This window comes from Pan troglodytes, chromosome 2, assembly GCF_028858775.2.
Source record: "Pan troglodytes isolate AG18354 chromosome 2, NHGRI_mPanTro3-v2.0_pri, whole genome shotgun sequence".
In the NCBI taxonomy this organism is placed as follows: Eukaryota; Metazoa; Chordata; class Mammalia; order Primates; family Hominidae; genus Pan; species Pan troglodytes.
Window position 1 is genome coordinate 125,103,721 of NC_086015.1, and position 16,359 is coordinate 125,120,079.

General features: G+C 36.1%; 1 protein-coding gene across 3 annotated transcripts in view; it reads right to left on the reverse strand.

Moving 5' to 3' along the window:
• The window catches only part of IQCB1 (IQ motif containing B1), a 64,788-nt gene that overhangs the window by 47,401 nt on the left and 1,028 nt on the right, over positions 1-16,359 (reverse strand). For all 3 annotated transcript variants that reach the window (XM_009446271.3, XM_003309945.6, XM_063806162.1), the window contains exons 3-5: positions 11,038-11,149; positions 10,647-10,809; positions 8,228-8,357 (exon numbers count right to left, since the gene is read on the reverse strand). In XM_009446271.3, the coding sequence (XP_009444546.1) occupies positions 8,228-8,357; positions 10,647-10,809; positions 11,038-11,137 (393 nt within the window). In that variant the 5' untranslated portion in view covers positions 11,138-11,149. The remainder of the gene's footprint in view (positions 1-8,227; positions 8,358-10,646; positions 10,810-11,037; positions 11,150-16,359) is intronic.

The window sequence follows — 16,359 nt, forward strand, 5'->3', positions numbered from 1 at the left end:
GTCATGATGGTGGTGTCCTCATGATGGGATTAGTGCCCTTATAAGACAGAAGGAAAGAAAGAAGGAAAAGACATGAAAGAGACAAGAGAGCTCCCTCTCCCTCTCCACACAAACACAAACAGGAAGTCATGTGAGCACACAAGAGAGTGGCTGTCTGCAAGCCAGGAAGTGGGCCCCATGAGGAAGTGGATCTGTTGGCTTCTTGATCTTGGACTTCTTAGTCTCCAGAACTATAAGAAATAAATGTCTTTAAGTCACCAAGTCTATGGTATTTTGTTACAGCAGCCTGAACAGAGTAAGTCAAGTGACTGAGTTATTAATATCTGTCCATAATTGACAAAAGTTGTGAATCTGCTCAAGCTCTGATATAGTAGTAGGCCCAAACGTACATATAGCCAAGAACTCTTCTAAGGTAAAGGAGTTTCAGCCTTGTAGACTTATCACTTCTTATAAATTCTAAGATGAACCTCTGCTGTCAAAAGGTAAAAATAGTTTGCATATTAATATAATGTATTCATTAATGCCCAGTTCCACTCTTCTCATTACTTATTTTTGGATTCCCACTTGCGGGTACCTAGTGAGGAAATATCATTTTTAAAAAAATCAAATGACATCTTGGAGCAAAATAATCCTGCTACATTCCCCATATGGAGCTAAGAAACTGTCTTCAAACAGGGAAGCCAAAAGAAGAGAGAAGTATGTAAGTAAACCGGACTTAGGGCAGGGCCCAGCAGCTAGAAGTCAAGGTAGTACTAAAGACATGTGAGCTTGTAGTTATTAGACAACTTGAAGATAGAGCCCAAAGGAGAGAGTAAACACTTTTAGGAAAAACAAACAAGAAAACAAGCAAGAGAATGATTGATAATTGATAAGTATTACCAAAAAAACCTGAACAGATTTTAAAAGAGAGATTATAATATCTATATGTCAAATGCATGCAGGTGCAGGCAATAAAGGTCAGAAGATGACCACGAATAAGAACCAGAAAGGCACCTAGAATCAGTGTGTAAATGAAGAAAAAGTTAAATTTAGAAGGCAGTCAGAAGCTAGGCATTCAGACAAAGCTTAAGAGGACCTAAATCTGAAGCTAAGTAAATAAACTGGGAATATGTTGTGAGGGTGGAAGCAAACAGCAACTTTTAAAAGCGCCTTTCAATAAGGAAAATCAACTTAAAGTTAGAGAACTGTGTTTAAAATTACTTAAAGCAGTGGTCTCTAACCTTTTTTGCACCAGGGACTGGTTTCATGGAAGATAATTTCTCCATGAACTAGGGGGTCAAGGGGAAGGATGTTTTGGGGATGATTCAAGCCCATTACATTTATTGTGTGCTTTATTTATATTATTATTACATTGTAATACATAATGAAATAATTATACAACTCACCATAATGTAGAATCAGTAGAAGCCCTGAGCTTGTTTTCCTGCAACTAGAGAGTCTCATCTGAGAGTGATGGGAGATAGTGACAAATCATCAGGCATTAGATTCTCATAATGAGCTTGCAACTTAGATCCCTCACCTGCACAGTTCATAATAGGATTTATGCTCTTATGAGAATCTAATGTTACCGCTGATCTGACAGGAGGCAGAGCTCAGGCGGTAATGTGAGCAATGGGGAGTGGCTGTAAATACAGATGAAGCTTTGCTCACTCACTTGCCCGCCACTTACTTCCTGCTGTGTGGCTGGGTTTCTGACAGGCCATGGATGAGTACTAGTCTGTGGCCTGGGGGCTGGGGACCCCTGACATAAAGAATAATGCAATAAGTACCTAAAAGTATCTAGTTATTCATATTTTTAATATCTTATACCCAATTATGTACTTATTAAACATAGTAATTAATAATTATGCTTTTTCAACTTTATTAGTCTTGTTTTAAGAGAATGAACATACCTGAAACAAATATCATGCTGAATTTTGAATGATTTTTACTCATGAGTAATCTAACTCTATAGTGTTGCCATCCAATAGAAATATAATGTGAGCCATCTAGATAATGTTAAGTTTTCTAGTAGCAATGTTTTTAAAGAGTAAAAAGAAATAGGTAAAACAAATAACAATATATTTTATATTAGCATTTTTAGCATGGAATATATATAAAAAATTTTTGGTATTTCTTTGAAATCTGGTGAATATTTATACTTGGAGCAGATCTCTACTTGGAGGCTAAATTTTCATTAGAAATTCTTGGTATGTATTTAGATTTTATAAAACTTACAGTTGTAAAAGTAGATTCACATACTCAAGTTGTTCCAAACACACTTAAGTTTCCTAACAGAATTGATCATCAATTTTTAAATTTAAAATAATTAAAATTAAATAAAATTTTCAGTTCCTCAGTTACAAAGGTACATTTCAATTGCTCAACTGATACACAGGGTTAATGGCTACCATATTATACCATGCAGAACAGACCATGAGGCCATGTACTAGACATCACTACTTAAATTATTTAAATGGCAGGTAGAGCACCTAGCAAATTCATCTCTTCGAGATGACAAATATTTATTAAAAAATTAAAAATGGCCTCAACTTCTTTGCCTTCAGTTTTCTTCATCCATCTAGCATATTGAGCCATAATTCCTCAATTTGCCCAAATACATTGCATCTATGTCAGACATCTCTAAGGCTCTGAACACAGCCTTCAGATATTATCTCTACACCACATCCCTAGGAAAGCTCATCCTCTAGTATGCTCCTCTTCAAAGTTTTAATTAGCATTCATAAGAGGACTTTCCAACCTATAGCCATAGTCCTGATCTCTCAATCCAACTTCAATTCCATCCTAGACATTTCCACTTGAAAATGCAACTAACTTCAAAGGGATTGCATCCTTTTTCCCAGTTTTTACCTCTGGCTTATCACTTCTCTTAAACATCTGTAGGGCCTTGAAACCTTAGACTCAACTTAGACTCATCATTAATATATTATATATTATCTGTATAAAAGCAGTGTCTGATAGTACACCTTTTATATTCTTACAATTTTTTTCTTAATATTTCATTTGACCCTCTATTTTTCCAAAGTCATAGTGAGTCAAGACACTTATCACCTTAGTTCTTCTAGCTTACTGCAATAATTTAAAATGGTCTCTTCTTCCGCTCTCTCCAGCATACTCTTATGTCTCCTAAAAAAAAAAAGCCTCTTCACTATTGTAGAATCAAGTTCAAACTTTTTCTGTTTTTTCCTTTTTTTTCTTTTTTTCTTTTTTTTTAAAGAGATAGGATCTTGCTCTGTTGCCAAAGCTGGTGTGCGGTGATGTGATCATAGCTCACTGCAGCCGTGAGCTCCTGGGCTCAAGCAATCCTCCTGCCTTAGCCTCCTGAGTAGCTAGGAAGACAGGCATGTGCAACCACACTTGGCTAGGTCTTGCTATGTTGCCCAGGTTGGTCTTGAACTCCTGGGGTCAAGTGATCCTGCCATCTCAGCCTCCCAAAGTGCTGGGATTATACAGGCGTGAGCCACCGCATCTGCCTTCAATCTTTCTGAATGAGAATACTCTATCTAACTCTGGTAGGAATCTGCACTGGGACTCAAAGATGTCATACTTATTCCTCTTTCCTGGTCTTGTCCATTTCCGCTGCCTGTAATGCCCTCATATTTCCAAATCTCATCCATGCTTTAGAGATAGATAGACCAGGTACCATTGGCTCCACAAAGCTTTTTGGAATCACTCTTGTTCACATTGGTTGTTCCCTACTCTTCCCCTTTATAGAACTTACTTTCCTGTTAGTTGTGGGCCAGAAAATATTTTAGGCATTATAGTCTCTAGAAACTACTGAACTCTGTGGCTATAGTGAAAGTAGTCATGGATAATATAAACAAATAGGTGCAGCTATGTTCCAATACAACTTAATTTTTAAAAATAAGCTGGATTTAGCCCACAGGCCATAGTTTGTTGACCTAAGCTTTTGCTGACCAAATGTATAAACTCAGGAAAAAATATAAAAAGCAATTGTTTGAAGGTTTTAGATAGCAAGCAAAGGCACACAGACATGATCCTGAAATAAAATGTACTGACTGAAATCTAAATTTATCTTGTGTGATTGTCAAAAGATATTCTGGGTGTTTCTGTAAGGGTATTTTTAGATGAGTTTAACATTTAAATTTTTAGTCTGAGTAAAGCAGATTGCTTTCCTTAATGTGGGTGGGCCTCATACAATCAGTTGAAGGCTTGAGTAGAACAAAAGATTGACCCTCTCCCACATAAAGGGAAATTCCTCTTGCCTGACTGCCTTTGAGTTGGGACATCAGTTTTTCCTGACTTCAGACTCAAACTGAAACACTGCTTCTTCATGGATCTCGAGTCTGCTGGCATTTGGACTGGCACTATGCTATCAGTTCTCCTGATTCTAAGGCCTTTAAACTCAGACTATACCATCAGCTCTCCTGGGTCTCTAGCTTACCAACTGCAAATCTCAGGACTTGTTAGCCTCCATAATTGCCAATTCCTTATAATCAAGCACTTTCTCTTTCTTTCTCTCTCTCCATATATCTTCTATTGGTTCTGTTTTTCTGGAGAAACCTGACTAATATGCCTGGCTTTTCCCAGTGTGTGTTTATCAACATAGGGAAAAGAGTTCAAATAAGAAGTTGCAGTATAACTTGGCTGAGGAGTCAGAATTTGGAGCTTGGGGCTGCCAGAACAGTTAAAGAAGTGATCCACAAAGTAGAGAGCTTCAAAATCTATATACAAACTTCCATTGAATTCTTGACTCTTAAACTGTACATAGCCCAGAAGAATCTACAGCTGAAAGGCTGAAAGAAATTACCAGCAATTTCATCTTTTGCCTAGTGCTGGGTATACAGAGTTTGGAGTTTAGGTTCTTCCAAGTCAGATGGTCTGGGTTAACATGGTGGGCTTTCCATTTAAACCACAGAAGGATCTCACCTTAGGTATAAGGACTGTGAACCAGGACTAAGGGCAATACTCTAATAGCAAAACTGAAGTAAACCTCTCCAAAGAAAGGCTAAAACCAAGCCTCCACAGGAACAATTGATCTGCCAGAATTTAACTGCTCTCAAGTCTTCAGAGGAAGATATGAATTTCTACAATGTGTCATTCACAGTTACCATTATAAAACAAAAAATTAACAGAGATGTGAAGAAGCAGAAAAATTTGACCCAGTATTAAGAGAAAAAACAGATAATAAAAAGACTCTCAAATGATCCAGTTATTGGATTTATAAACAACAACTTAAAAATAACTATAATAAATATGGTAAACAATCAATAAGAGAAGCAAATAAAAATCACAGAACAATACAATATATGAAATGAAAAATTCACTAGGTAGGATTATTAGCACATTAGACACTGTAGAAGATAGGGTCAGTGTACTTGAAGACAGAACAATAGAAATTATCGAAACTGAAGTAAACAACAACAACAAGAAAAGGATGAAGGCAGCCTCAACAACCAGAAGTCCCAGAGTGAAGGTAGAGAGAATAGGGCAAACAAAAGTATTTGAAAAAATATTAGCTGAAAATTTTCTTAATATGAATACATTAACTCAGACACATGAAACTCAGGACCTCCAAGCAAGATAGACATCAGGAAATCTACAACAAGGGTCATCAAAGTAAAATTGCTGAAAATAAAACAAAATAAACCAAACAAAGAGAACATCTTAAAGAAGCCAAAGATAAAAAGGTGCAATATGTATAGGAGAATGACAAGAAGAATGAAGGCTGAATTTACATCAGAAACAAAAGATGCCAGAAGACAATGGAAAAAAATCTTTAAAGTGCAAAAAGGGGAAAAAAAATTGATGAAGTAGAATTATACACATGCAACAGAAATATTCCTCAAAAGTGAAGGCATCATGAAGACATTTTCAGATAACCAAAAAGCTGAGAGAATTCATTACCAGCAGAATTGCACTGTAAGATATGCTAAAGGAGGTTGTCAGGCTTAAAGGAAATGATACCAAATGAAAATTCAGATCTGTTTGAAGGAATAAAGACAACCAGACATAGTAGATATAAAAAAATCATTTTTCTTTCATTTCTTTAAATTACTGAAAAGTCAATACACTATTTAAAGTAAAAATAACACATGGTAGATTTCATAATATATGTAAAAGTAAAATACATGACAAAATAGCACAAAAGATAGAAACTGGGAACAAATTTCTTAAAAATAGCAAAATGGTAGAATTAAACCTAACCATAGCACAAATTAGATTAAGTGCAAGTAAATGATACCCTTTAAAACAACAGCTTGTCAGACTAGACGAAAAAGCAAGACCTGACAATATGCTATTTAAAACAGACTCATTTTAAGTACAAGACAGAGGTTAAAAAGTAAAGGTTGAGAAATGATGTACAATAGTCTCCCCCTTATCCATGGAAGACATATTCCAAGACCCCCAGTGGATGCCTCAAGGTGTGGATAGTACTGAACCCTATATATACTTTTTTTTTTTTAATCTGAAAACTGAGACCAGCTACTAAGTGACCAACTGGCAGGTAGCCTGTACAGTGCTGATATGCTGGTCAAGGGGTGCTTCACATCCTGGGAAGGACACTATGAGACTTCATCATGCTATGAGAACAGCATGCCATTTAAAATTTAATTGTTTATTTCTGGAATTCTCCATTTAATATTTTTGAACCACTATTGGCCATGGGTAACTGAAACCATGAAAGGTGAAACTGCAGAAAGTGTATCATGTAAACACTAATCATAAGAAAACTGGAGTGGCAATATTCGTAATAGTAAACAAAGTAGACTTCAAGATAAGGTCTATTATCAGAGATAAATATCATTTCATGTGACCTGAGTCCATGAGTAAGGTTAAAAAAAAAAAAAAGACCAGTTCATAATGATAATAGCTTTAATTCATCCAGAAGATATAATATTCCTAAATGTGTATGTATCTAATCACAGAGCTTTGTAATACATGAAGCAAAACCATATAGAACTAAAGACAGAATTAGACAAATCCGCAACCATAGTTGGAAATTTTAATACCCTTGCTCACTAAAAAGTAGAACTGTAGACAAGAAAAAAAAAAGAGAATTTAGAAGACTTCAACAACTCTACTAACCAAATTGACCTAATTAACACTTATAGAACATTACATACAACTGCAGAGTTCACATTTGGGTATACAAGTAGTCCTAGCTTTTGCATGGCACCATATTAAATAAAACCTGTGCATATCAAAACCTTTGCATGGTTCTGACATGCACGAGTTTCAGTTAAGATGGAACTGTGCAAAACAAAGGTTTCTTTTTCTTTTCTTTTTTTTTTTTTTTTCAGATGGAGTTTTGCTCTTGTTGCCCAGGCTGGAGAGCAATGGCACTATCTTGGCTCACTGCAACCTCCGCCTCCTGGGTTCAAGTGATCCTCCTGCCTCAGCCTCCCAAGTAGCTGGGATTATAGGCATGTGCCACCACGCCCGGCTAATTTTGCATTTTTAGTAGAGACAGGGTTTCTCCATGTTGGTCAGGCTGGTCTCAAACTCCCAACCTCAGGTGATCCGCCCGCCTCGGCCTCCCAAACTGCTGGGATTACAGGTGTGAGCCCGGCCCACAAAAGTTTCTTTTAACGAACATTCACAAAGATAAAACATATGGGGAGGGCCATAAAACAAGTCTGAAAAAATTCCAAAGGATTGAAATGATATAGAGAATGTTATCTGACCAAAACATAATTAAATTAGAAATTGATAACAATAAAGTATCTAGTAGATCTTCAAATATTTGGAAATTAAGCAACACACTTCTAAATCCCTGGGTCAAAAAAAGAGCACATGTATAGCATCTAGCATAATGCAACCAAGAAATACTTGAAAAGACCCCTATGTTTGGGTTGAATATTTTGACTGGAGAAGATATGAGAGATCAAATAGGAAGTTCACCTTTATTCTTCACTACTGGAGCTACTTAGAAAAGCCCTAGCCCTAGAGAACATACTTTCCTCTACTGTTAATTTAAGTAAAAAGTATGTTTAGAAAGATGTTATGGAAATAATTGTCTATGGGTGCTGCCCAACAAGTAAAGTAGCAAGGCAGATCCTTCAAAAAATCAAATGGCAAGCTTCAGTCAGCATTAAAAATTTTTCAAACATAGAGATGATTTTTGGAAGGTTGTAACTTTGAAAATGTTTAAATTCACTACTTTAATTGTACTTTCAGCCAAATATTGCACATTTAAAAAATAACAGAACAGCTTCTTAAGAATTAAACTGATTTAGCTACAAAAGACTAAATAAACACATACCTTAGCTGCATTGATAAAACATGTTTGTAATTGTCTCCCCAAAACTAGAAAATTTTCTGCAGCTGATGGAAGTAATTCATTGTAAAATTCCTCTGCATCTTCTCCTGGCTCCAAGTCCACACAGCAATGGCTGAAATAAGAGCACAAGTTCATGTTAATTAGAAGTTTATGTTGAATGCTCAAGCTTCTAGAGACACTGTGCCTTATTGAGAATTTTTAGTATGCTTCTTTTGTTACCAAGCCAATAAAGAATTTTTGTTGAAAAATTAGTCTAACAACTTTCTAGAAAAGTAAACAGTGGTATGGACCATGCTTGTACTTAGGTCTGGGATTTATGTATCCTAAAAACCTACATATCAGCTCATTCAGCAAATAAAAGACACTTGGCTCACAATAAAGAGAAGCTAAGTTTTCAGTGAATTGGCTATAATCATTCTCAAAGCTATAGGATACCTTGAGAGTTTAATTTATGAAAAGCATTTGTGTTAACTAATACATTTTAGACACCTAATAGCTGAAAAATGCCCAAGTAGGATTTGTTTGCAAGGGATACATAAGGAAACCAAACACTAATTTCATACCAATTTTACCTTCCAATAGATCTACTTTTTGCAAAATACTAACTTGCATATTCCTTATATCAGAAGGACAAACGGCAAAACCTAACTCTAGTAGGAACACTTTACAATATACATTAGAGGAGAGAAAGTCACTTAGAGAAAAAGGTCCTCTTAAAATTGTACATAAAAGTCATTTCCTGAACATAAGTCAGAAGTCCCAATAATAAAAGGTTTTTCTGTAAACTAACATTCAAAAGAGCCTCAAACCCAAGAATGGTCTCTATGTGTGTACTCTAATGAACAAAAACTGCTGTTTGAGTCTTTTCAACAAAATGTATGGACACTAATAAGCAATAACAACTATGTATTGAGTATGTTAAAAATCTAAGTAATCAATGGCAGACTGGATAAAGAAAACGGTATATTTCTTTGGGGTGGTACATATATACCATGGAATACTATGCAGCCATAAAAAAGAACAAGATCATGTCCTTTGCAGCAACATGGATGGAGCTGAAGGCCATTAACCTAAGTGAACTAACACAAGAACAGAAAGCCAAACACTGCATATTCTCACTTATAAGTGAGAACAAACATTGAGTATGCAATTTACCTATAAAACAAACCTCCACATGTACCCCTGAACCTAAAATAAAAGTTAAAAAAAAACCTAAGTGGCTAATATTTACATGTATCACTTTTTTTTGTTGTTGTTGTTTATTTGCACCTGGGTTCCTAAAGTTAATGGGCTAATGCTCACATGTATCAGCTTTTCTTTTCTCTTTGGTTCCTAAAGTTAATTACTTAAAAGTATCTTTTTTGATTGAGAAGATTAACAAATGAAATTATGTTTATTTGTGCATTCAGAAACATGGGAATTTCTTAAGTCTTGAATTCCACCCGAGAGCCTGGCTTAATCAATATCATCATAAACTAGCATATCGAATCAAAACAAAAACATAAGGCTTTATTTACTTAAGAAAATCAATCTTGAAAATTAAAGTATGAAAAAGAATATCACATATATTTTTCAACTGTTCTTTGTAACTGTGTACTTTAAATTTGGCCTTTACCAAGTAACACAGTAGGATTAAGCAGCTTAGAAATCTAGCATCCAAGACAAACCCTTTCAGTGGGAATAGCTTATTAAATTCAAATGGCTTATTTAGGAAAAACAAAAAAAGAAGGCTAGGATCCAGTTAGTAAATACACACTTTCACTTATTAATCAGGAAGTAGCTTAGGCACTAAGAACATCTGGTTTATTTTACTACCTCCTTTAAAAAATGTTTATTTCTCTTCTATTAATTTCTAGCATGGCAGTAGATCAGTAAATTCTACTTCTAAATTTTATTGACAGTATTTGGGTTGCTTAATGAAATACACAGTTGATAGCTACGTTGATATAGTGAAATAAAATGTTTCTTTATCAGTTCTCCTATAGTACTTGCTTGCATACTTTCATTTTAGCACTGATTTCATTCTGCTTTGTATCATATACTTACATGACTGTCACCCAATCTCTATTTTAAGTTTCTCAGGTACAGAGCCAGTGCCTTAATTTCTTCACTTCTTTAAAAATTCCTTAATCAATAAAGAGTATATTAGGCACTTGGAATTCAGTGGTGAGAAAAAAAATGATCACCATCTTCATTAAGCTTGTGGAGGAAAATTTTAGACAGTCAAATAATCTGAAGTAAAATTATGAATAATAACATATAATATGAAGGAAAAGTACAAACAAAACCTACAACAGGAGGTTGCCAATGCTTGTTAGGCAGATAAATAAAAAGCAAATGTTGAAAATCAGAATCAACTACTACATCCCTCAAGAACAGCTGACTTACTGCTTTATTTTACCTTAATATCTGTGTAAGCTGGGAAATTGTAGTCCAACCACCCTGGATTCGAGAATAATCTTGACTGAGGACCAAGAGGCAATATTGAATGAGATCATAACAATATATATCTTGTTTGATTTTCTTCAACTCTGAGCTTCCTAAAGGTGTGATGTTTATTATTTCTAAGGCAAAAGGAAATAAGATATATTTATTTTTGCTTAATACATCCAGGAGCTATTTGTGTTTTTATATGTTGAATAATCACTAAAAATATATTAGAAGGAAAAATTACTGTTCTATTATAGTGTTAAGACTTCTCTGAACAAATTTAAAAGAAATGTTAAAATTGTACCAACGATGGAACCATTTTTCACTTAAAATGCTATCTAATCACAAAAAGATTTTCTTACCTTTTAACTTCAACAGTATAACAGGGACATTCTGCTCAGGGCTTTTTGCAACTTCAGCAGCTATAGATAAGATCCTTGGGTCTGTACCTGTTGGCTTCATTTCTCTTATTACCTATATTTTAACAGAATCAGAGAATAAAGGTCAAAAAGCCAGGAAATGTTCACTACCTAAATAATGTTTGAAATATAATTTCAATATAAATAAAAACAGCTTTTCTTGCCTTGTTTGAGAAGCAGAATGTAGATTTTTTCATTTCTTCCTTACAGAAAACTGGTTTTTCTAACCAGTGTAAAAGAGCTCAAGATTCCTATACCTCACATGTAACAGCTATAGCAGGTATTGTTTATTGTGCACTCACTAAGAGTCAGGAACTGTGATAGGAGCTTCACATTCTCTCTCTAATCTGCACAATAATTCTAGGATAGGAATTAACTTCCTTTAATCACACAAGAAGAACTGCAAAAAAGAGCTAACATGACAGGCCTAAGACTACTATACTTTCAAAGGTGTGCTTACAAGGTTGGCCTTTGACTGGCATCTAGAACTTAGATTTCAGGAGGGTTTCTGCCATTCTCTGATAAGAGTGGCTCCCTGTGCCTAAAACTGTTTATGAAAAACAATGTGGTTCATGCTGAATATCCGCCTTCCTTCCAGGAGTCTTAGAATTCTGGTACATGCCAGTCGAGAGTACCTATATAGAGGGTGCCTATGTGGCCATCCTCCAATAAAAATTCTGATCACTGAGTGTCTAGTTGAGCTTCCTTGGTAGACAACACTTCAAACATGTTGTCATAGCTAGTTGCTGGAGGAATTAAGCATATCCTACGTAACTCCACTGGGAGAGAACTCAGAAGTTTGTACCTGATTTCCCCCAATATGCTTTTTCCCTTTGCTGATTTTGCTTTATTTCCCTTCACTGTAATAAATCATAGCTGTAAGTACACTATATTCTGAGTCCTGTGAGCCCTCCTAGTGAAGCACTGACCTTCAACACACTAATGCTCAGAAATGTTACATAAATATAAGATAATCAAAGATTGCTTCTAAATAGTATAGTGAATAAGGCCAGGGGCAGTGGCTCACACCTATAATCCCAGCACTTTGGGAGGCCAAGGTGGGTGAATCACTTGCGGTCAGGAGTTCAAGACCAGCCTGGCCAACATGGTGAAACCCCATTTCTACTAAGAATACAAAAAATCAGCTGGGCATGGTGGCGCGTGCCTGTAATCCCAGTTACTCAGGAGGCTGAGGCAGAATAGCTCGAACCTATGAGGTGGAGGTTGAGTGACCCGAGATCACATCACTGCACTCCAGCCTGAGTGACAGAGCTAGACTCTGTCTCAAAATAATAATAACAATAATAATAAATAAATAAATAGTATATTGAATAAAATCAATTCTCCTAACATTAAAAAACAAGGTCCACATCCTAATTTGTTGCTAAAACTTTCTCTATGTAAAAAAAGTTTAAGGCTGAAGAATCGCTTGAGAATTGGTGTTCAAGACTAGCCTGGTCAACAAAGCAAGACCCTGTCTCTAAAAAAAAAAGTTTTAAAGCATTTGAAGCTCAAAGATATCCTTACATAATAAAAGCGTATTTCCTTATTTATAGTAAAGCTAACATGTATCAACTGTTTAATATAAGCTAAGCACTATGTTAATATACTATACACTGTCTTGTCTAATCCTCACAACAGGGCTATGAAGTAGATAGAGCCTGTGATCATTTCCATACATACATATATACATATACATATATATGTTTTTGTCCACAGTTTCTGGCTCATAACTCCCATAGCCTTTGTTACAGTCTTGTTATGTTAGGGTGCTTTAGGCCTCAGAAAACAGAATCTATTTCTGACTTTCTCCTCTTCTCCTTTCACCTGCTCCTTCTCTCCAAAGCAGAACTCTAATCATCCCTGCCTTTCTCTGACCTATCTTGTCTAGCTGTAGGTCATAAGACCCCTGTTTCAGAATGGGTCTTGCCCTATATCCTGGAAGGAATGCTGAACAGAGAAGCCAAGAAGAATCTGACCAGACAGGCCTTGCTGGGTTTCCCCACTCAGTCTATTAGTATCAGATCATATCTTTTTTGTCCAATCACATTTCCAAAATGATTGTCCATGCTTCAGTCATGCCTATCCATTGAAATCTCCATAAAAGGCTCAAGAGGATAGGGTACAAAGAGCTACTGGATAGCTGAACATGTGGAAGTTCCTGGAGGAATTTCCTGGATATCACGGGCAGGGAGGACACGGAAGCTCTGTGCCCCTTCCCATACTTCACAGTATGCATCTCTTCATTTGTATCCTAGTATTTTTTATGTATTTATTTATTTTTTTTTGGAGACAGGATCTCACTCCTGTTGCCCAGGCTGGAGGACAATGGTACAATTATGGCTCACTGCAGCCTAGACTTCTCAGGTTCAGGTGATTCTCCCACCTCAGCCTCCCAAGTAGCTGGGACTACACTTGCAAGCCATGACGCTCGGCTAATTTTTTGTATTTTTAGTAGAGACAGGGTTTCTCCATGTTGCCCAGGGTCTCTGTAATATCTTTATAATAAACTGGAAAACATGTTTCCCTCAGTTTTGTTAGCTCCTCTAGCAAATTAATACACCCCAAGGTGTGTATTAATAGGATTCCTCATGTGTAGCTGGTCAGTCAGAAGCACAGGTAAAACAACTTAGGGCTTGAATTGGCATCAGAAATGGGGGTCACTCTTGCAGGACTAAGCCCTAAACCTAAGGGATCTGACCCTATCTCCAAGTAGACAGTGTCAGAATTGAATTAGATGATACCCAGCTGGTGTCCGCTGCAGAATTGATTGCTTGCTTGTTGGTGGAAGAAAACTCCACACATTTGGTCACAGAAGTCTTTTGTGTTGATTGTCATGATGTGAGAGCAAAAACTGTTTTTCCATTCATATATCTCTTATTAGGTACAATATAAATCATTAAAAGACAGGTTTGCTGAAAATACCTTAAAGAAAGCCCAGTGCAACTCCCAGCACATAATAGTCACAAAACTTTCAAAGAGAGTGCATATAGTTATCTCATTCTTTCCAAATGGCTGCATTATGCTACATTTCCTTTTAAGAATGCAGCAAAATATATTTAAACATCACCTCTACTGAAGGTCACTCAAGCTGTATGCTATTACAAGCAACACTGCAATGAATATACACATGATCCTTTACATTTTTGCCAATCTGTTAGATGAAAATTGGTATGATTGTGTTTTAATTTGTATTTCTTTGATTATTAGGGATGTCAGGCACATTTCGTGTTCACTGGCCATTATTTCTTTTATGTGTTTTCTATTCATATCCCTTGACTATATTTCTACCGGTTTGTCTTATTCTTTTGCAGAAGCTTTTCATACACGGATAGGAATCTTTTCTCTTTTATATTGGCTGTAAAATTTTCTCCTTGTCATTTATTTTTTCAAATTTGACTATGGGGTCTTTACCATAATTTTACAATTTTTTTTTTTTTTTGAGAGAGAGTCTCACTCTGTTTACCCTGGCTGCAGTGCAGTGGTGCAATCTCAGCTCACTGCATCCTCCACCTCCTGGGTTCAAGTGATTTCATGCCTCAGCCTCCCGAGTAGCTGGGATTACAGGCGTGTGCCAACGTGCCCAGCTAATTTTTGTATTTTTAGTAGAGATGGGGTTTCACCATGTTGGCCAGGCTGGTCTTGAACTCATGACCTCAAGTGGTCTGCCCACTTCGGCCTCCCAAAGTGCTGGGATTACAGGCATGAGCCACAGCGCCCAGCCATTTTTACAATTTTTACATATGAAATATAACAATCTTTTCCTCTATGGCATCTGTCTTTTGTGTCCTGTTTAGAAAGGTCCTCTCTAACCCAAGAGGTAAAAAACATTCTCCAAATCTTCATGTTTTTTTGGTTTTGTTTTCCTTACATATCTTCTAAAGTAAGGCATTTTTGTGAATGGTGTCATATAAGAATCTAATTTTTAATGTTAAAGTTATTGATGGATTAAAAAATGCACACAGTAGTCATAAATTCATAAGGTAACTAGTTATGAATAGACATAACAGAAACAATCTGAAACGTCACATTTTCATGCACTATGTATACATACACATACACAGGGTATCTTTTTGGACTCTACTTAGTTTCTAGTAATTTAATCTGTTTGTCTATTCTTGAGCTAGTACAACATAGTTCATTTTAATATATGTTTGGAGAAAATTCACCTCAGAAGGTAAGCTTCATGAGGGCAACCTACCTATCCCTTAGAGATGATTAAATGAGTTAATACATGAAAGCAATTGGAACAATTCCTGGCACATAGTAAGAGCTCTCCAAATGGTTATTATTAAAGCCCAGTTCTACCATCATACTACATTTTAAGACCATCTTTGCTGGCTGCCTTCTTATATCTTTGGTTCACAACTATATTCCCAGTGGCTAGACTAGTACCTGGCACGTACTAGGATTTGCTAAATACAGGTTGAAAGAATGAGTAAATGCACAAACCTCAGGCATTCTGAGCCTCAATTTCTTGACTTTCTGTTTTTCTCTTGTTACAATAGAGAAAGCTCAGATTCATAGTTGGAAGCCTCTCTAACGTAAAATAGGCTCGAAACAGTTTGTGCCCTCCTGGCTACCGTAATAAAACATCACTAAATCATTATTGTCATCAACAAATATGTGCAGAGCAGTATGGTAGATGCAGGGGATGCAAAGATTCTACACAAGACATACTCTCTGCTATTGTTCTGGTTGGGAAAGAAAAGTATGTTTATGTACATGTGTACACACACACACATACAAAAAAATATACTTAAGAATATCAGATATATGTTAAATGCTAAATAGATGACACAGATAAGAATACAGGCCATAAAGTCAGAGGACTGGGCTTCTCTGAACCATTTTTCTTGCTGTAAACAAAATAGCAATTCCTACCTCCTAGAATGATTCTATTTAGAAGAGAAGGCAGCCACCAAGATGGTCTTAAAATGTAGTATAAGTGTAGAGCTGGGCCTTAAATAATAACCATTTGGAGACCTCTTATCATGCTCCAGGAATGGTTCTAATTGCTTTCATGTATTAACTCATTTAATCATTCCAACAACTCTAAGGAACAGGTACTATTATTTTTTTCCCAATTTGAACAATGAGCATACTTAAACTCTGGAGAATGTAATTAGCTGGCACAAAGTCACACTGTTAAGTATAAAGCAGGGGTTCAAACTAGAGCCACCATCTGCCTTAAAGCATTTAACTACGATATGAAACAGCTTCGGCACACCTTCAAAGGGTAGGATTTACACAGACAGGTTGAAG